General features: G+C 48.2%; 1 protein-coding gene across 5 annotated transcripts in view; it reads right to left on the bottom strand.

Annotated features, from left to right (window-relative positions):
* RAD17 (RAD17 checkpoint clamp loader component) overlaps positions 1-22977 on the bottom strand; it is a 94337-nt gene that overhangs the window by 13975 nt on the left and 57385 nt on the right. For all 5 annotated transcript variants that reach the window (XR_013640089.1, XM_078877129.1, XM_078877131.1 and 2 more), the window contains 5 exons: positions 19186-19203; positions 18518-18709; positions 9644-9729; positions 1508-1654; positions 761-904 (listed from right to left, as the gene is read on the bottom strand). Coding sequence is in view for 4 of the 5 variants with exons in the window: in XM_078877129.1 (XP_078733255.1) it covers positions 761-904; positions 1508-1654; positions 9644-9729; positions 18518-18709; positions 19186-19203 (587 nt within the window). In the remaining variant the exon portion in view is untranslated. The remainder of the gene's footprint in view (positions 1-760; positions 905-1507; positions 1655-9643; positions 9730-18517; positions 18710-19185; positions 19204-22977) is intronic.

Raw genomic sequence — 22977 nt, 5'->3', positions numbered from 1 at the left:
TCTCAAATTAAAAATAATTATTCTGATTATTTAACCTGGAAAGTAACGCAAGATTGTCTTGTGTTGAACCTGCAACCTCAGCCTGCCTTTTGATGTTTTGTAATTTAGTTTTTTCTTCAATCATAAGAATTACTATTAAATATTGAAGATGCACTTTCTTTTAACACACTTAAAGGCTCCACCTGTATCACCTGGTGTTCAAGCAACAATGAACTTGACTCCATGCCTCAGTCACAGGGTCATCTGTCTCAAAAATATTTTGTGCATTATAAATAGCATTATTATTAAATGGATTATGGTAAAAAAATATAAAACATAGAAAAATCACTGATATTTAGTTCACATGTTTTCGTCAACGATATTTATTATTTTATTATTTAAAATATCGATGTTTTTCCTATCCTATCAACTTGCCTAACCTGTATTTTTGTCTGACTCGAGAGCCACATATATGCACTCAATCTTTCGCTGTCAGATGCTTTGCTCATTATTGTGAGCAATGTTCCTTCTGCTATTTCTGGCGAGTGGCAACTGCCTGATACTAAAAGCATAATTCTCTAGCCTTTTCCATTGAGATAAATCCTAACACTGCTGGTGCCAACTGATGGCAAGTCCACTTGGCTTGAGATCTTCCTGTCACACATCAAGAACCCCACCCACCGCTTACCTGTGCCACAGCAAAAGTTGTGATTGTGACTTGTGTACGTGACATAACATGGTTGTGTGTGGGTTGCACGAACATGCACGTGCACAGACTTACCTTCCTGTGCACAGAGATCCACTCTGGTTTGTGGAGAGGCCGGAAGCCGACTCCAGCCACACCAGACCGCGCTCTGCCCACGTGGCTGTGAAGCAGCCCTCGCGTGGCCACTGCCGCCACATAATCCCGCATTTCAACTCTCACCTGCACCGGTGGGTAGAAGTCGCAATGGGACCACCAGAAGCACCAGGATTACCGCTGTCTGAAGTAATATAATCAGAATTTTTACAATAATAAATCTGTGTGCATTCTACATACAGAATAGTGATGTAACATGACCCACAAGGCATAATGGGAGGACCATGCTCATGGTCACATTTACAATTTTTGTTGTCTAAAAATCCCCTTTTGAGCGTAGCATTACTCTTAACATGCCTTATCATACACTGGTCCTTGCCTCGAGGCATTTTGGTGTGGCTCCTAACCAAACACAGGAATGAGTTCCATAATTGAAGTTTCTGAACAACATTGAGCTTACCTTACTCAGAATCCAATAATTAAAGGTTCCCGTAACTTTCCTATGCCTGCACATCACTTTTTTACATCAATGGATTATATATCTTTTTTTTTAGTTTGTGTTCTGTAAAATTAGGGCAATGGAAAAAAAGCATTACTGAGGGATGTTCAATGAAAGTTAGGTTAAGGATACTTTTCTTATCCACTCGCCAATACTAATTTCCCAAAGGAAAAACATTCACTAAAATATGTGTGCATATTACGATGGTGTTCGTGAGACTGCGTGCATACCGCCCAGTCAGCTGTGAGACAATCCGCATCACTCAGGTGCTGTGCAGCCGCACTAACATCCTCAGCATCGTGCAGGAATCCCAGGTAGTTCTGGTGCAGGTAAAGTGTAAAGAGCTCGGGCGACATTTGGCTCCTCTCCACTACGTCCTGCCAACGTGTCCAAATCACAGGTGCACACGCATTCACAAGTACATGCAAGCATGAGAATGCTTGCATGGATACATAATTTATGCATCGATCAACAAGTGTAGGCACACTTGCCGAATTCACTTTGAGGGAATGAATACCGGGAACAGTGAAGATTCATTGACGTGAAATCCCCAGACAGACCCAGGTGTTATGTGTGCAGCAGTAAATACATTAGTATGCAGGACTAGGTGTTTTACAAAGAGTTAGTAAAGATTGTTTTATTGCCAAAATGAAGTAAAATTCAGTCCATTGACCAATGAGCTCTCTCAATTAATATAACCAAAACACAATTGTTTAATCGGGGAATACACTGAACAAGACAATGTGTTAAGTACATGTGTATTTAGTTAAGTATACTGTACAGTAAAACTTATTTTGCTAAATTGGATTATTTGCGATTTTATATACAGACACCTAGATGCATGTGGCGATGTAACACATACTTGACACACTCAAGCACAATGCAAATGTGTACAGACGTAACACATACTTGACACGCTCATGCACAACGCAAATGTGTACAGACGTAACACAAACTTGACACACTCAAGCACAACGCAAATGTGTACAGACGTAACACAAACTTGACACACTCAAGCACAACGCAAATGTGTACAGACGTAACACATAATTGACACACTTAAGCACAACGCAAATGTGTACAGACGTTACCGGATGCATCTTGCTGTTCACTCATTGAGGACGTGCCATACGGACACCGAGACAGCGTATCGTTAACGATCAAGTGACCATGACGTTTTGTGTCGAGGTAAATAAAACTTATACATTTACAGTAAAGCTTATTGATGTTTAATTTAATTAATTAAATTTTGTTCTATTATTATTTGTGTTATTATCTATTTGTATTATTGTACAATCAAATAAGTAGATGGTTATGAATGTTTACGGAAGAGGATTAATGTTATGAAATATTGAATTCTCTCCCACATCATCAGTGAGACACGGGAACCTTTTTCCCAAATAAACATTATCTACATTTGCGAATTTTACTCTTGTGCAGATTTACAAGAACAAAGTCCTCGAGAATGTAGAGGCCTTACCATGTGTGTATGGGCAGTCCTCGAATTACAAACATATTTTGTTCCTGGACCCATTCGTAAGTTGAATGGTTCGTATGTCGGAACACTATAATGTACTGTATTTAAATGCCCATACGGTCAGTGTGATGAAATGTGTTACGGTTCAGCAAAAAAGGAAAGCATCGTTATACGCATAAATAAGAAGACATTGTACCTTTGCATGTAGCACTGTAAAAAATATTGCAATCAGTAACCACAAGTGCACACACATATAGGACATGCACACATACAAAGACACAAAACAACTGCCATTCACAACTAAGTGGCGGTGACATCACTACGGCGCTTACGCCAGGCTATGTGTACTGTAAGGCCACGTGAGGTGTCGAACGTCCACTGGCAGGAGGTCACGGGACAGAACTAGGTGCCATGAATTGACCGACTGAGATGACTGGCCTATGCACCACCTGTGCCCCCTGTGTTAACTTGCTGTTTTAGCAGCCAGGTGCTCCGCTTTGTTTTGAGCGTCACTCCTCTGCTCTCCGTTGTTATTGTTGGAGAGCGATTTCCTTCAACTGCCCAACAGCATCCTTCAAGAGCCTCTTCCACAGGTCGACCTTGACACCACTGGCACCAGGCAAGTCCACTCAGACACCACTGGTACCAGGCAAGTCCACTCAGCTCCACATCCTCTCATACCACATCACTCCATCTCTTTAGCCCGTGCCGCGCCCATTTAGCTCCCTCTATCCGGCCGAACAAAAGCTGTTTAGGCATGCGATGGCTGGGCATGCGGGTTACATGACCCAGCCAACGCAGCCTTGCCTGCCGGAGGAGTTCACTTATGGAAATGTCTCCAGATCTTTCAAGGATTTGTGAGCTCCTCACACGATCCAGCCTTGTTAAACCCAGGATGGATTGTAGGCAGGCCAGCATAAATGTTTCTAACCGGCGAAGATATTCCATTAGGGGGGTCAACATTTCGCAAGCATAGAGAAGAGAGGGCATGACTGTGGCCGTGAAGACCTGAAGCTTCATGTGGAGCAACAGACCAGGTAGCTTCCACACAGCGTTATGCTGTGTGGAAACTACCTGGTGCGCTGTAGTAGACGGACTGCCCCATTACCAATTGGGAGTTGTGGGGGTGGAGTGTATGATGGTACAAAATACCCAAGCAGGAGCTTAGTTTTGGTGGGGCTGATGGTAAGGCCCTACCTCTTAGTGGCACACTCCAGGTTCAGCAGCAGCGCCTCCAACTCCTCCTCTGATTGAGCAGCAATTACCAGATCATCGGCATGCATAACATGGTTGACCAATAGGGAGCCAAAATCTTGACTTAAAGCTTTCGTGACTGCAGGAATGAATAATATTCTTTGGGTCTTTCAGTAAAGTCACGTAAATAGGTTCAAAAAATATATAAAAAAACTACGACGTTTCGATCGCAACACTAGCGATCATTATCAGAACAAGGGGGTTAGCTTCGAAAGGCAAACTGTTTATAAAGGTTTGAAATGAACTTAGCCCAAATGTCAGCAGCCAATGTTAATGTAAGTGGTGGGCAGCGACCGCGACGGTGGTGGGTTTTCCACCAATCAAAGGGCTGCCAGGTAAAAATTAGCATGTTAATGTAAGATCGTTGAACGGCCTCCACGGTGAGTGCGCTGAGGTGGCTATGTTAATGTGAGAGATTAACATGTTAATGGGATATTGCAGAGCAGCAACCTCGAGGTCGGCGCGCGAGGTGGCTTTGTTAGTGTGAGAAATTTTACCTGTTCATGTAAAATCAGACAGCCGAAAATAACTATCATCGGCAGGTAGTAGGGTGGGAACATCACAGCCAGTTATGACTTAAACTGGTTAATAACGTCCTTCCAATTATTGCTCTGTTTGTACCCATCTTCTCGGTTGAAATTGTGTCAGTAAATATGGATGGCTTCATGAATGAAACTTTGTTGATAGCCAGTGGGTTTGCCAAGTACCTTCGTCTTAGAGAAACCAATTTCGTGTGAGCCCACCGCATTAAAACAATGATCAGCCACAGCCGAGGTATTGGTCCTACCGTGTTTCAGATCTGCCTTTTATGTTCACGAACACGGTCTGAGACATGTGGCTTAGTTTCCCCAATTTAACTACTGCCGCAGACACAGCTTAGTTTGTAGACGCCGGGGTATCGCATGTCAGGGGTGACATCCTTCACAGATGGGATCAGATTACGAATTTTATGTACTGTGTTAAATCGAACCTGGATCTTGTTTTTCCTTATGATTTTGGAAATACTTTTGGTGACCCCTGCTATGTATGGCAAGGTGATGATTTTGATTGGGTCCTCAGATGGTTCCTTCTCAACGGTTGGGGTTATAGCTTTACGGATTGTGTAGTCTGAATATCCATTCATCTTGAGAGCTTGGTGTACGTGTTCCAGTTCACTGGCGAGGTGATGATAGTCAGAAGTACATCGAGCTCTATGGTGTAGAGTTTTGACGAGGGAATTCTTCTGGGAAAGATGGTGATAGGAGTCAGGTTTTAGATATGCATCCGTATGGGTGGCTTTCCTGTAGACAGTGTCCCATTGAGCCATCTGGTCTCTTTTCGATTAAAACTTCCAAGAATGGTAGCTTGCTTTCCTTTTCCACCTCCATGGTGAATTTGATGGCTGGGTGCATGGAATTTATGTGGTTGAGGAATTGGTTCAGAGCTGGTAGGCCATGTGGCCAGATGACGAACGTGCCATCTACGTACCTCTTCCACAAGGATGGACGTAGAGTGGATGCCTGGATGACATTTGTCTCAAATTTGTCCACATTGGTTACAACTGGAGATAAGGGAGAACCCATTGGGGTACCTTCAACTTGTTTGTAGAATGTCCCATTCCAGGTGAAGTAAGCATTGGTGAGGCAGTGTCTCACCAGGGCTGGTACATCAGCATTCAGTCCTTCTGGGACCAAATCTTCAATGATTGTAATGGTGTCAGGCACAGGAACTTTGGTAAACAAAGAAACTACATCGAAACTAACGAGCAAATCACCTGGAGATAGTAAGATGTCCTTAATTAACGATACCAAGTGAGCTGAGTTAAGTACAGCTGAGGTGGTCTTACCAGTGAATGGTCGTAAGGTCTCAGACAGAAATCGGTCCAGTTTGTACGTGGGTGAGTCAATGGTGGAGACGATAGGATGAAGGGGTGTACCTTCTTTATGGATTTTTGGTAAGCCATACATTCTGGGTGCAGCAGAGCAGCAGAGGGTTTTATGGAAAACCGCTTGGTTGGTTCTATTAAAGATGTAGAATCGGTGATGATATTGTTGGTTTTCGTAATGAGGCAGCTGGTGGGATCTCTTTTAATTTTTGGATAGCTACCATCATTAAGTAGATCCTGAATTTTGTGAATGTATGTGGTTTTGTCCATGATGACTGTGGCATTGCCCTTGTCGGCTGAGAGGATGATGATGTAATCTCTCGATTTAAAGCTTTCGTGACTGCAGTGATTCATATTATTGTTTTTTTCGGTAAAGTCACGTAGAAGGGAAATAATAAAAAATAATAAAAATTCTCACGACGTTTCGATTGCAACACAAGCAATCATCATCAGGTGTGGTTTTCACCTGATGATGAAAGAACCAAGAAGATGTAATGTCTCTTTTTTTCTCTTTTTTAATTGACAGACACAGACAATTTCAACTGAGAAGATGGGTACAAACTGAGCAATCATTGGAAGGACGTTATTAACCAGTTTAAGTCATAACTGGCTGTGATGTTTCCATCCTACCACCTTCCGATGTTAGTTGTTATATTCAGCTCTGATTTTACATTAACAGGTTAAATTTCTCACACTAACACAGCCACCTCACACGCCGACCTCGAGGTTGCTGCTCTGCGATATTCCATTAACATGCTAATCTCTTACATTAACATAGCTACCTCAGCGCGATCGCCATGGAGACTGCTCAACGATCTTACATTAACATGCTAATTTTTACCTGGCAGCCCTTTGATTGGTGGAAAACCCACCACCGTCGCTGCCCACCACTTACATTAACATTGGCTGCGGAAATTTGGGCTACACCCATTTCAAACCTTTATAAACAGTTTGCCTTGAGAAGCTAACCCCCTTTTCCTGATGACGACAGCTTGAGTGACTTTACCGAAAGACCCAAAGAATACAATAGGGAGCCATCCCTTGACCGCACCCGGGCATCGATCAGCCTCCCATTGTATCTGTACCAGATGTAAATTCCTCAAGTACAGCCATCGAAGGCTTCACGAATGTGGTCGAAATAGATGTTAAATAATGTGGGAGCCAGAGGATATCCCTGTTGCACTCCAAGGTGAACAGGGAATGTATCCGACTCCCGGCCACGTAGTTTTACCCAGGCCCACTCACCATCATGAAGGGCCTTAGTGATCGTGAGCAGAGTCAGGACTCCGAAAGCAACAACCCAGAGCCCAGGCCTACTGATGGTACCATAGGGCTTGACCAGGTCAGTAAAGCAGAGATGTAGGTCTTGTTGGAATTCCCTACACCTCTGCTGTAGTAGACGGACAGAAAATATGGCATCTGTGTAGGACCGCCCTTTCCTGAAACCACATTGGGGCTCCGCAAGCTTCTCCTCAGCATGCCTGTCAAGGTGATGTTGAATAATCCTTGCCAGGACCTTTCCCGGCACACTGAGGAGTGAGATGCCCCTGTAGTTTTTACAGTCTGTGCGGGCCACCTTCTTAAAAAGGGGGGCCACCAGGGCATCCTTCCACACACAGACGCACACACATTAACAACAATGCTAGATATAGCCTTCACAAGACTGCTGGGGCAAGTGCTGTTAGCGAGCACCTATGAAGCATGGCACGGAACGAGACAATGAGTGGCCAGCACCACACCCGGCTGCCATTGTTTCCCCGGCAGCGATTGTTTACACACCGCACCAAGTACTTATTTAACGTTAAGTCGACCTAGGGGAGGCCCAAGACCTGTTCAGATAATCGTCACTGGTGTTGGTCGTGCGCGGGAATTAAACTTGGAATGCCAGGTTGGTAGGACAGCGCCCTAACTGCTACATGACCGCTCCCCACACTCACTTTCACACACACACACAAACACAAAGAACCCCCATATAGGCTGAACAGACTGTTGGGACAAGTGCTGTTAGTGAGCACCTATGAAGGCCGGCACAGCACACGAGGGGGTGGGTGGCAAACACCACCATGCCGGCTGCCTTGGTCTCCCCAGTGGTGAGGTTTACTAACACCAGGTACTGATTTGAGGCTGAGTCGACCTCGGAGAGGCTCAGGACCGGTTTAGACACTCGTCACTGGTGTTAGCTGTGAGCGGGAATCAAACTCTGGTTGTCGGGTTCGTAGCGCAACAAGTTTACCATTACACTACTGCTCCCCACACACACACACGTGCGCATGCACACACACACACAAACACTCACTCGCATCGCAAGGTTGACACATTACATCTGGTGGAGGATCGCTCCGCTGAACAAAATAGTTCCACGGTTCAGTTTGCAAGTACGAGTTCGCGTTTTAAGTCAATGCTAAAAATAAAATAATGGAAGCTGGTTCATAAGTGCGGGTGTTCGTAAGTCGATGACTGCCTGTAGTTAGGTATGTGCTTATGATGGAGCCCACTAATGCGGCATTGGGGCTACCGACTTTTATAATGTATACAGCCTTGAACCTGAGCCTTTCCAGATCAACGTAACCTTAGTGGTGAAAATTTCCCATTCCTAATTCAGGGGCAAATCAAACCATAAGAAACCACTGTTAATTTCCCATAGTATTGGTTACTTCATTGACCTAAAAGATATTAAGGTTTGTGTTCATTACAGATCATAATTTTAATTTACAAACTTCCAATGTCGAGCTGTGTACTTTAACTTGATCACCTGGCCATATTTAGCTTTACATCAATTTGTAATATAATTTCCACAATGCATTTTTTTGTGAGAGTGCAAGAAACAATTGAATAAAAATCCATAGACATTTGTTTGTGGGGTATGCAGGGTGAGCTTAATGTAAGGAATTACACTTATAATTAGCAATGGAGTTAATGACCATGGATTGGACCCAGACTCGCGTAACTGCACAGTCGGCTACGCCTACCAGTGGAGTAATCAATTCAGGGTCCAGGTCATCTATTCAGGTTCAAATGGAGGCTGTACAGGTAACACAGATTTAAGACTCTGCAAAAATATAGTTGTATATAACTGTTTAATAGTTACTGATATTGTTATTCTAACATTAATTAACTGAAAGTAATGTGAATTAGCTTGATTGTTTAATGATAGTAAATATATTCACTGTTAAGATTTTGATAATTGAATACGATTTTAATAACTTATTAAATACAGTAATTCGGGCGTGGTTGCAGAATATTAACACTTCCACTCAATCCCAACTACAGAGATTGAGCAGTGAGGTGTTGTGCAATGTGGGGTCGGTTAGTGTGTATCTGGTCATAATTACAAGTATAAGTTAATTACTTTTGAGTTCTATATTGTACATTTTTTCAAAAACAAGATGGCGCCGTTAAGACCGTGGTACTTGTTTAATTATATATACGAGTGCTAATTTGTCTAGTTTGAAAATTTCAAGTTAATTTAATGGATATGCAGTAATGGGAAGGTGATTCGAAAGTGAATGTTATATTATGTATAAAAAAGGAGTTAATTTTGTTATAGTTAATTACATTTAGTGATAGTTATTGTTAATCGGCCTGTCCCCTCGTTATGATCATGGGAGGAGAGGCATAGGGTGAGACGGTTACATTTGCATACACACAAATAGATGTGCATGTCAAATGCTGAAGTTATGAAGCTGTGAGGTAATGTGAAGATAGAATCATACAGTCACAGATATACAAGAGATATCGTGGTTGGGTGGATCAGCACAAGTGTTACCTGACCTCAGGATTAACTGCCAACATGTTTCTCTGTTGATGGGTCAAGTGAGCGGGGAGAGCGTGGGATTCTGAGATAGGGCCGTTTTCACCTGCACACATGCACACATTTGCATACAACTGTAATTTGTACACAATTCAACTGGCCACATGCTATTCAATTCTGGTAAATATGAATAAATCCTAATTCATTGCTAAGTAAATGCATGCAATTTTCTATTCAATACTGGGTGACTTTTAAAGATTCAATTTCTATGCATTAAAACATGATATGCATCACCATATACCAATGTTATACCATACTCTGCTCAATAACACATTCAGTCACAATTAATTTAAAAAGGAAACACTTGTATTAACTAAAGTTATTCAAATGTTTCTCACAAAGGTGATGTTTTCCATGTGGTACTCCGACTTGGAGCATTAGTTTTACATTTTGACTTGTGAAATTATGATGCATTTTATACGTTCCATATGTTAAATATGATTTAAATGACTGATCACTTAATTATGATTATATTAAAATATCTTAAATGTATTGATGATTTTGCATTAGGCACAAAAGCCGAGTACTTACTCTTTGGGTCTTTCGGTAAAGTCACATAGATAGAAAAATAATAAAATAATACTAAATCACGACATTTCGATTGCAACACAAGCAATCGTCTTCAGGTTAAAAAATACAGCATGTGGACTGCTGAGGCAGGAAGAAATTTAGCGAGAGAGCTACTGCAGCCATCTTACCTATAAACGTCACTTTTTGTCTGTCTGTCCGTCTGTCTGTCCGTCCGTCTGTCTGCGTACGCTCGCTTGCGAGGGATTTGGTGCTCGGGCCGTGGGGGTTAGGACGATTTGCCGGGAGGCACGTCCCGTGCCCCGCGGTGAACAAAGGCATTTCCGATTTTTCGTCCGTCGCCTTTAAATCGGTTCGATTATCGATTTAGTGCGATTTCTCTTTATTTATTTATTTACTATTGCCGGCCGGCACGTGTTGAAGCATGCCGTTGCGCATGCGCGAGACGCCGACCAGGGCGATTGCCCCTGGCAACGGGCAGCAACGCCGTCACTGTGGGTGGACGCCATTTTTAATTCCCGTTAAAAATATGCACACGCATTAACACGCGACGCTGAGGTAAATACATCAAAGTTTCACGTCCTCGTCACTCCCCCCCCACTCCAGTGTGCGCAATTACTATTATAGGGTCTGTAGATAATAAAATTATAGCGATTAGACAGTATTATTCTAGCGCGGGGGGGGGGGGGGGCGGCCCCAGCACCCAGCCTCGCCGGGTGGGCAATCTAGGCGAGGCCGGAGGCTCTGCACGGTACTAGGCCTCAACACCCCACACGTGTCAGGCGAAGACTTTGTGTTATAAACTCGATATACCCAGCGTTGCCCGGGGAAAAATACATTTAAAATATTCTGAAAACTTTAAAACATAACATACCAATGAAAATACAAATGTGTAATTAAAATTTTAAACCCGACTGAGCCAAGAATCGATTATCTGAATCGCGCAAAGCTTGTAGACTCCTTTAAAATCGGCCGATTCCCGTTTACTATAAGTTGGTTATAGTCGATATAAACTGCTACGAACGGGAAATATCCGGCGTTGACCGGGGCAAAAATATAATCAAAAACATAACATACCAATGAAAATAAAACTCTGTCATTCAAAATGTAAACCCCCAACACGTCAGGAATCGATTCTTTGAATCGCGCAAAGGACTCATCGAAGGTTGTAGATTACTTTAGAATCGGCCTATTCCCGTTTTAAAATCTGCGTGTCGCCAAGCTTGCTTGACATTTCCAACAGACATACACATTCACGCATTTAGCTTTTACATTTAACATACAAAACGCCAGCATGTACTGCTGTCATCATAGGCAAAAATATATACACCCTCACCACTCTCCCTCACCACTCTCCCTCACCACTCTCTCACCACCACCACTCACCCTGACCACTCACACTCACCACTAACCCTCACCACTCACCCACAACACTCACCCTCACCACCACCACTCACTCTGACCACTAACCCTCACCACTCACCCACAACACTCACCCTCACCACTCACCCTCACCACCACCACTCACCCTCACCACTCACCCTCACCACTCACCTCTCACCACTCACCATTCACCCTCACCATTCACTCTCACTACTCACCCTCACCACTCACCACTGACCCTCTCCCTCACCACTCCCTCTCACCACTCACCCTCACCACTCACTCTCACCACTCACGCTCACCACTCACCCTCACCACTCACCACCTCACCACTCACCCCTCTCCCTCACCACTCACCCTCACCACTCACCCTCATCACTCACCCTCACCAATCATCCTCACTACTCACCACTCACCCTCACCACTCACAACTCACTCACCACTCACGCTCACCACTCACCCTCACCACTCACCACTCACCACCTTACCACTCACCCCTCTCCCTCACCACTCACCCTCACTACTCACCACTCACCCTCACCACTCACGCTCACCACTCACCCTCACCACTCTCCCTCACCACTCTCCCTCACCACTCACCCTCACCAATCATCCTCACTACTCACCACTCACAACTCACCGGGGCTAAAATATAATCAAAAACATAACATACCAATGAAAATAAAACTCTGTCATTCAAAATGTAAACCCCCAACAAGCCAGGAATCGATTCTTTGAATCGCGCAAAGGACTCATCGAAGGTTGTAGATTACTTTAGAATCGCCCTATTCCCGTTTTAAAATCTGCGTGTCGCCAAGCTTGCTTGACATTTCCAACAGACACACACATTCACACATTTAGCTTTTACATTTAACATACAAAATGCCAGCATGTACTGCTGTCATCATAGGCAAAAATATATACACCCTCACCACTCTCCCTCACCACTCTCCCTCACCACTCTCTCACCACCACCACTCACCCTGACCACTCACACTCACCACTAACCCTCACCCTCACCACTCACCCACAACACTCACCCTCACCACCACCACTCACCCTGACCACTCACTCAACACTCACCCTCACCACCACCACTCACCCACAACACCCTCACCACCACCACCACTCACCCTCACCACTCACCCTCACCACTCACCTCTCACCACTCACCTCTCACCACTCACCATTCACTCTCACTACTCACCCTCACCACCACCACTCACCACTGACCCTCACCCTCACCACTCCCTCTCACCACTCCCTCTCACCACTCACCCTCACCACTCACTCTCACGCTCACCACTCACCCTTACCACTCACCACCTCACCACTCACCCCTCTCCCTCACCACTCACGCTCACCACTCACCCTCACCACTCACCACCTCACCACTCACCCCTCTCCCTCACCACTCACCCTCACCACTCACCCTCACCACTCATGCTCACCACTCACCCTCACCACTCACCCCTCTCCCTCACCACTCACCCTCACCACTCACCATCACCAATCATCCTCACTATTCACCACTCACCCTCACCACTCACAACTCACTCTCACCACTCACGCTCACCACTCACCCTCACCACTCACCACTCACCACCTCACCACTCACCCCTCTCCCTCACCACTCACCCTCACTACTCACCACTCACCCTCACCACTCACGCTCACCACTCACCCTCACCACTCTCCCTCACCACTCACCCTCACCAATCATCCTCACTACTCACCACTCACAACTCACAACTCACTCTCACCACTCACGCTCATCACTCACCCTCACCCCTCACCCCTCTCCGTCACCACTCACCCTCACCACTCACCCCTCTCCCTCACCACTCACTACCACCACTCTTCCTCACCACTCACCCTCACCAATCACCACTCACCCTCACTGCTCACCCTCACCGCTCACCACTCACCATCACCACTCGCCCTCACCACTCACCCTCACCACTCACCCCTCACTAAACACCACTCACAACCGCCACTCGCCCTCACCACTCACCCTCACTCACCCTCACCAATTATCTTCACTACTCACGACTCACCACTCACTCTCACCACTCACGCTCACCGCTCTCCCTCACCACTCACGCTCACCACTGACCCTCACCACTGACCCTCACCACTCACCCTCACCACTCACCCTCACCACTCACCCTCACCACTCACCCTCACCAATCATCCTCACTACTCACCACTCTTCCTCACCGCTCACCCTCACCGCTCACCACTCACCCTCACCACTCACCCTCACCACTCCCCACTCCCGCTCACCCTCACCACTCACCCCTCACTAATCACCACTCACAACCGCCACTCGCCCTCACCACTCACCACTCACCCTCACTCACCCTCACCAATCATCTTCACTACTCACAACTCACCCTCACCACTCACCACTCACCCTCACCCCTCTCCCTCACCACTCACGCTCACAACTGACCATCACCCTCACCACTCACCCTCACCACTCACCCTCACCAATCATCCTCACTACTCACCACTCTTCATTACCACTCACGCTCACCACTCACCCTCACCACTCTCCCTCACCAATCATCCTCACTACTCACGACTCACCCTCACCACTCACCCTCACCACTCCCCACTCACTCTCACCACTCATGCTCACCCCTCTCCCTCACCACTCAGCCCTTTCCCTGACCACTCACGTTCACCACTGACCCTCACTACTCACCCTCACCAATCATCTTCACTACTCACCACTCTGCCTCACCACTCACCCTCACCAATCACCACTCACCCACAACACTCATCCTCACCACTCACTCTCACTACTCACCCTCACCACCACCACTCACCCTGACCACTCACACTCAACACTCACCCTCACCACCACCACTCACCCACAACACTCACCCTCACCACCACCACTCACCCTCACCACTCACTCTCACTACTCACCCTCACCACCACCACTCACCCTCACCACTGACCCTCACCACTCACCCTCACCACTCCCTCTCACCACTCATCACTCACTCTCACCACTTACGCTCACCACTCACCCTCACCACTCACCCTCACCACTCACACTCACCACCTCACCACTCACCCCTCTCCCTCACCACTCACCCTCACTACTCACCACTCACCATCACCATTCACACTCACCACTCACCCCTCTCCCTCACCACTCACCCTCACCACTCACCCCTCTCCCTCACCACTCACCCTCACCACTCACCCCTCTCCCTCACCACTCACGCTCACCACTCACCCTCACCACTCACCCCTCTCCCGCACCCTCACCACTCACCCCTCTCCCTCACCACTCACCCCTCTCCCTCACCACTCACGCTCACCCCTGTCCCTCACCACTCACCATCACCACTCACCCCTCTCCATAACCACTCATGCTCACCACTCACCCCCACCACTCACCCTCACCAATCATCCTCACTACTCACCCTCACCACTCACTCTCCTCACCCTCATCACTCACTCTCACCACTCACGCTCACCACTCACCCTCACCACTCACCCTCACCACTCCCCCTTTTCCCTCATCATTTACGCTCACCATTCACCCTCACCACTCACCCCTCTCCCTCACCCCTCTCCCTCACCACTCACGCTCACCACTCACCCCTCTCCCTCACCACTCACCCTCACCACTCACCCCTCTCCCTCACCACTCACCCCTCTCCCTCACCACTCACCCCTCTCCCTCACCACTCACACTCACCACTCACGCTCACCACTCACCCTCACCCCTCTCCCTAACCACTCACGCTCACCACTCACCCTCACCAATCATCCTCACCACTCACCACTCACCCTCACCACTCACTCTCACCACTCACGCTCACCACTCACCACTCACCCCTTTCCTTCACCCCTCTCCTTCACCACTCACCCCTCTCCGTCACCACTCACCCTCACCACTCACCCTCACCACTCACCCTCACCACTCACCCTCACCACTCTCCCTCACCACTCTCCCTCACCAATCACCCTCACCAATCATCCTCACCAATCATCCTCACCACTCACCCTCACCACCACCACCACTCACCCTCACCACTCACACTTACCACTCACCCCTCACCCTTCTCCCTCACCACTCACCCCTCTCCCTCACCAATCACCCTAACCACACACACCCTCTCCCTCACCACTCACGCTCACCACTCACCCTCACCAATCATCCTCACTACTCACTACTCACCCTCACCACTCACCCTCACCACTCACTCTCACCACTCACGCTCACCACTCACCCTCACCACTCACCACTCACCCCTCTCCATCACCACTCACCCTCATCACTCACCCCTCTCCCTCACCACTCACCACCACCACTCTTTCTCACCACTCACCCTCACCACTCACCCTCACCACTCACCCCTCACCCTCACCAATCACCCTCACCGCTCATCAATCACCCTCACCACTCACCTTCTCCCTCACCACTCACCCTAACCACTCACCCCTCTCCCTCACCAATCACCCTAACCACTCACCCCTCTCCCTCACCACTCACCACCACCACTCTTTCTCACCACTCACCCTCACCACTCACCCTCACCACTCACCCCTCTCCCTCACCAATCACCCTCACCAATCACCCTCACCGCTCATCAATCACCCTCACCACTCACCCTTCTCCCTCACCACTCACCCTAACCACTCACCCCTCTCCCTCACCAATCACCCTAACCACTCACCCCTCTCCCTCACCACTCACGCTCACCACTCACCCTCACCAATCATCCTCACTACTCACCACTCACCCTCACCGCTCACCCTCACCACTCACTCTCACCACTCACGCTCATCACTCACCACTCACCCCTCTCCGCCACCACTCACCCTCACCACTCACCCGTCTCCCTCCCCACTCACCACCACTACTCTTCCTCACCACTCACCCTCACCAATCACCACTCACTGCTCACCCCTCACCCTCACCACTCACCCTCACCACTCACGCTCACCCTCACCCCTCACTAATCACCACTCACAACCGCCACTTGCCCTCACCACTCACCACTCACCCTCACTCACCAATCATCTTCACTACTCACGACTCACCACTCACCACTCAATCTCACCACTCACGCTCACCCCTCTCCCTCACCACTCACCCCTCTCCCTCGCCACTCACGCTCACCACTGACCCTCACCACTCACCCTCACCACTCACCCTCACCAATCATCCTCACTACTCACCACTCTTCCTCACCACTCACCCTCTCCCTCACCACTCAACCCACCACTCACCCTCACTACTCACCCTCACCAATCATCCTCACTACTCACCACTCTGCCTCACCACTCACCCTCACCACTCACCCCTCTCCCTCACCACTCACCCTCACCAATCACCGCTCACCCTCACTGCTCACCACTCACGCTCACCACTCACCCTCACCACTCACCCTCACCACTCTTCCTCACAACTCACCCTCACGACTCACTCTCACTACTCACCCTCACCACTCTCCCTCGGTTGTGAGTGGTGATTAGTGAGGGGTGAGTGGTGAGGGTGAGCGTGAGTGGTGAGCGTAAGTGGTGAGGGTGAGTGGTGAGGGTGAGTGGTGAGGGTGAGCAGTGAGTGGTGATTGGTGAGGTTGAGGGTGAGTGGTGAGGGTGAGTGGTGAGCGGTGAGGGTGAGTGGTTGTTGTGAGGGTGAGTGCTGAGAGTGAGTGGTGAGGGTGAGTGGCGGTTGTGAGTGGCGATTAGTGAGTGGTGAGGGTGAGCGGTGAGGGTGAGTAATGAGCGTGAGTGGTGAGGGTGAGTTGTGAGTGGTGAGGGTGAGTGGTGAGAGAGTGGTTAGTAGTTAGGGTGAGTGGTGAGAGAGTGGTTAGTAGTTAGGGTGAGTGGTGAGGGTGAGTGGTGAGGGTGAGTAGTGAGAGTTAGTGGCGAGTGGTGAGGGTGAGTGGTGATTGGTCAGTAGTGATTGGAGAGGATGAGTGGTGAGTAGTGAGGGTGAGGTTGAGTGGTGAGGGTGAGTGGTGATGGTGAGTGGTCAGGGTGAGTGGTGAGGGTGATTAGTGAGGGTGAGTGGTGAGGGTGAGTGGAGAGGGTGAGTGGTGAGCGTGAGTGGTGAGGGTGAGTGGTGGTGGTGAGGGTGAGTGGTAAGCGTGAGTGGTGAGGGAGAGGGTGAGTTGTGAGGGTGAGTGGTGGTGGTGAGGGTGAGTGGTAAGCGTGAGTGGTGAGGGAGAGGGTGAGTGGTGAGGGTGAGTGGTGAGCGTGAGTGGTGAGTATTGTCAAAGCCCACCGGGCTTTGACAATACCTTAGTATCTGTGTATATATGTAAGGTTATTAAGAAATATATTTTTCACCCGGGCAACGCCGGGTACTTCTGCTAGTAGGTTATAAAGGTTTGAGATGGGTACAACCCAAGGGTAAGTGGGCGGGGCTAGAGATCTTACATTTACTTGCAAATTCCATCTCTAGCTCCACCCACTTACCCTTGGGTTGTACCCATCTCAAACCTTTATAACCTATGGCTGCAGTAGCTCCCTCGCTATATTTCTTCCTGCCTCAGCAGTCCGCCTGCTGTATTTTTTCACCTGAAGACGATTGCTTGTGTTGCGATCGAAATGTTGTGATTTTTTATTATTTTTCTATCTACGTGACTTTACCAAAAGACCCAAAGAGTATGAATTCCTGCAGTCACAAAAGCTTTAAGTCAAGATTTAGCCGAGTACTTCTTGCACGTCTGTGTTGTTTTAAATTAATGATTCATTTTAAAAAGAAAAAGGAATTCTACCTGAATCTGCATTAGTCAAGACCAAAAAATGTAAGTAAAATGTTGCATGGAGATGAACTTGTCAGGACTATTCTGAAATTAAAATGAATGGCACTACACGAGCCTTATCTTGCATTATTGCCTGTAGAATACAGTAATGTTCATGTGTGTGTGCACATGAGCACTTACGCTTGCAGTGCAAAATCTTCCCGAGCGCATGGAAAAGGAAGAGTGACACATCCCTTCCCCCGAAGACGGCCTTTGCCTCCTCAGGACTTGTGGGGGACTCTGTACCTCGTCGTCCGCGCCTCCCTAATCCAAGCCCTACACCTCCTCGCAACAGCTTCCGCGGAAATACAGAGCTTGTACTGTCAGATGTGTCTGCACACACACATGTACACGAAATTATAAATTCACATCTACACGAACACTCGCAAACCCCACAAACCACCATGCCATATACAACAATTACACACATACAAACCTATCCGAAAGTACAATACATCCCGTCATAGCATGAGGTTGCTAAACTACACATGATACCAAGCAAATCAAAGACAGAAAAAATGGTATCTATGACTACGGGCAATCTTTGACTTACGAACATAATTCATTCCTGAGACCCATTCGTAAATCAAACAATTAATAAGTCGGAACACAATAATGTAGTGTATTTAAATGCCCATACGGTCAGTGTTTTGAAACGTTACAGTTTTTACAAAAAAGGGAAGCATTGTTAAACTCATAAATAAGAAAAAAGATTGTACATTTGCATGTAATACTGTGGTACATACTGCAGAGTTAATATAACGTAAAATAAAGTAATGTAAACAAAAATCTGTTTTATTTTAACTTACCTTGAGTCCTGATGCTGGCTTGCTTGTTAGAAGGGGCACGAGTCACCAAAATTGCACAAAAAACATGCACGGGGCACACGCACATAGACAAAGACACCAATTACAACGATCTCCAGTATAGCCTGAACAGACTGTTAGGGCAAGTGCTGTTGGTGAGCAGTGCCTTTTAAGGTTGGAACGGCACATGAGGGGGTGAATGGGCAGCACCACGCCTGGCCACTTTTTACTGGCGTGCTAACCATTGCACTACTGCTCTCCACACCCACACACACGGGGGGGATCACCAACGACAACGGTCCCCCATGTATCTTTAACAGAATATTAGGAAAAGTGCTGTTAGAGAACACCTATGAGGGTTGGCATTGGCACACGAGGGGGTGGGTAGCCAACACCACGCCCTTTGTCTCTCCAGTGGTGATGTTTACACACTGCACCAGGTACACATTTTAGGCTGAATTGACCTAGGGGAAACCCATGACCAGTTCAAATAATCGTCACTGGTATTGGTCGTGAGCAGGAATCGAACTACAGTGGCCAGCTTCATAGCGCAGCGCTCTGACCGCGACACCACTTTTACACACACAACAACCGCCATTCTCCACTAAGTGGCAGTGATATCACCACGGCGCTTGTGCCAGTGTTGTATATATATAGGCCTTTTTCCAAAAAATTATATTAAGAATAATTCTGCCAAAATATATATATATTTTTTAATAATCAATAAAAAAATGAAATAAACACCTTCACCCCGCTACCTCCCACAAGCCACACCAAGCATCTGGAGGCCATTGAATAATAAAACCCCGGGGCAAAGGGAGGTTAATGACTCTGGAAAATCTCCACGGGGCAGGGGACCATGAAGTCACGACCTCGTGGGACGTTTTGGACATTCACAAACAAATCTCCAGCAGGAACAGCCTGGTTTCAAATCAAACTTGCTGACATAGCCTTTACACCTCCCCAATCGGTTTTCCACACAGGCGAGAGCTACAGGGCAAACGGACATTACAACTGGAGTTTTTTTCTTTTCTTTTTCTCCTCTATCTATGTAGGTGAAAACTTAGTGATATCTTCAACCTCAGGATAACAAAATATAACTCGAGAATAAAAAGCACAGATCCCTGGATACAGACAGGGAGCAAAGGTTAATACAACCCTTGAAATACCAGTGGTAACAACTTTGGTACATTACAAATCTTGGTCAAACATAAACCAAATAATAATCGTGAGGTATTAGACCTAGGGTAACTCAAAAGAGATACAAGGAAAATAGGTCAAACACACAAGACCAGATAATATGTATTCCATGGAATCAGAGCCTCCCGGCCGCCTTTCTCTTCCAACAATTTGACACAACACATGGTAGCAAAAAAATACGTATGAAGGGAGGGTGCCTCCCTTTGAGATAGCAACACCACGAAGGCAGAGGGGGGGGATGCAAACAAAAACATGGTGATCGAAAGCAGCCAGTCAAAGGTCAAAGGGGGGGGGGGGCAACCAGGTGGCTGCGGCCACGGGAGGAGATCGAGACAAAGGGCATCTGTTGTTTCGCAATAGACGCGCAGAGGGGAGAAAATTTCACATATAAGCAAGGACACAGATAATGCAACTTAGTTCTGCAAGCGGCAGGCTCTGGGAATCTGCCCCCGTGACAGGCACATCGATAGGGAGCTGCATCGGCAGAAGCCACGAGTCTACGAAGTCAACGGAAATTGAGTGTTGCTTCGGCAAGCTCCGGGAGTGGGCTCCGCAATCGACCAAGGATGGCGAGGCTGGCAGAGTAGCGATGTGTCACCGAGTACGAGTTCGGCGCTGACAGACGAAGCATCGCTAAAAGTTTTATTCTACATTGAGTGCCAGCTCCCACCAGCAGCAAGAGAGAAAGAGCGATAAGCAACGACAAGCAATCAACGTGGAAAAAGGGCAAAAGCGCCAAGCATCGACCAAGCGAGCATCGCACAGGACCAGCAGCAGCAGCCGAACTGCGAGTGCAATCGTGCACCGCCAGAGAGCAGGAAAGAGCACGCAACCAGCGCAACCGGGCAAGAGTGTCGGCCCCGTCGACCTGCAGACAAGCTGCAAGCACAACCGTGCTTCACCAGAGAGCATATAGCAGGAGAGAGCGCTCAATCAGCGCAGCCGAGCAAGAGTGCCGGCCCCGGCGACCTGCGGATGAACTGCTTCAAAGACAAACGTCGTGCCGACTCAGCTCATCCAGCAGCGGAGGGCCCTGCTGCTCCAGCCAAGAGGGAGAGGGAGCACCGTGTGTATGACACGCCCACACACACACGACTCATCGCCCAGCAGGGAACCAAGGCATTTTTGGTACAAGAAACGCCCCACCTCGGCGTCTGCTTAACGCAAAGAGTTGAGCAAGGAAACAATATGCCCACCCACACATATCGGAACTAACAAGAGTACTCCAACGTTCTCTGTGTTTCAAAAAGCATGGCCATCCTAAGGTGGTGCGTTAAATATTAGCTGATCGTGAAAAGCATTGCTGTCCATTGAGTTACGTGGATATGGTCGTTAAAGTATTTTAGTCATTATTTTTGTGATTTGCCTAACTGTACCAATTAATTAATTGATGAAACTAAACATGTGTAATGCGGGCGTAAACGACCTCCCGGAAGTGACGTCATGGGGGGAGGAGTTACGTCACGTGGGGGAGAGGATTCAGGTCTATAAGGGGGGAAACCGGAAGCAGTAGGGGAGTGATCGGAGACTGGGAAAGTGTGAGGCCATGCAGGGCGAAGGGTGAGAGAGAGGGTGGCGAGATCGCCACACACACACGGGCCACGAGGATCGGCACCGTCGGCCAACGGTGACCGACCCCGGGGCAGGAGGAGCAGCGAGGAGGCTGCGGAGAGCAGCGGGTCTGCAAGGGAGGAGTTGGGCAGCAGGGGTCTGCGCGACGAGACAGCAGCGGGTCTGCTAGGAGGGAGTTGGGCTACGTGAGCGACAGCAGCCTGGGGCTGCAGAGCAGAGAGTATATAGGGGAGTGCTGTGAGGGAAAAGAGATCGAACCCAAATAAAGGACACAGGACAGAGAGAAGCGTCCGAGTCTTTTATTACACTGGTGTCAAAAGTGTAACGGCATGGCTAAACAACTGAGAAAAAAGAATATTCCGTCTCCGGCATCGGCTTCATCTTCCGACGACGATGACCTTCCTCCTGCGGTGGACCCGACTCCGGCAGAGGAGGAGATCCGTGCTGGGATGAGTGCGGGTCCGGGGGTCCAAGATGTCGCCGCGTCGGCGGGCCAGTCTGCACCAAAGGACGCGGATTTAAGATGGAGTCAGATGGCGGAGCAACTTGAAACTCTCAAGAACGTACTTGCACAGTTGTGTGAGCTCGTTACGCCGAGGGCGACGTCGGAAGGAGATGTTGGTGGTCCGCAGGAGCCCGGGTTGTCTTCGATGTCGACGCCATCAGCCACGCGGCACGAAGACGCCATCTTGGGCGTGGCGCACGACGAAAGGCGGGAAGCCGCCATTTTGGGCCCTCCTCGACGGAAGGCCGCCATCTTGTCGACACCACGCTGCGACTCCATGTTGAACATGCCACCGGATGAGTCAGCGGCTGGAGGGAGCGCGCCAAGGAGTCGCAGTCGTCACCTAACGACTGTCAAGGAATTCTCCATCGGGGGCAATTGGAGTGCGTTCGCCTGCAGATTTTTGGCAGCGGTACGCTCGGCGAGGTGGACTGACGCCGAGGCATTAGAAGTTCTTCCGACTCTCCTTGATGACGAGTCCGTTCGATTCTTTCGCTCTATAAAAGCCGCGAAGAAGA

This window comes from Lampetra fluviatilis, chromosome 46, assembly GCF_964198595.1.
Source record: "Lampetra fluviatilis chromosome 46, kcLamFluv1.1, whole genome shotgun sequence".
NCBI classification, from domain to species: Eukaryota; Metazoa; Chordata; class Hyperoartia; order Petromyzontiformes; family Petromyzontidae; genus Lampetra; species Lampetra fluviatilis.
This window is presented reverse-complemented; position numbering and strand designations above follow the sequence as displayed.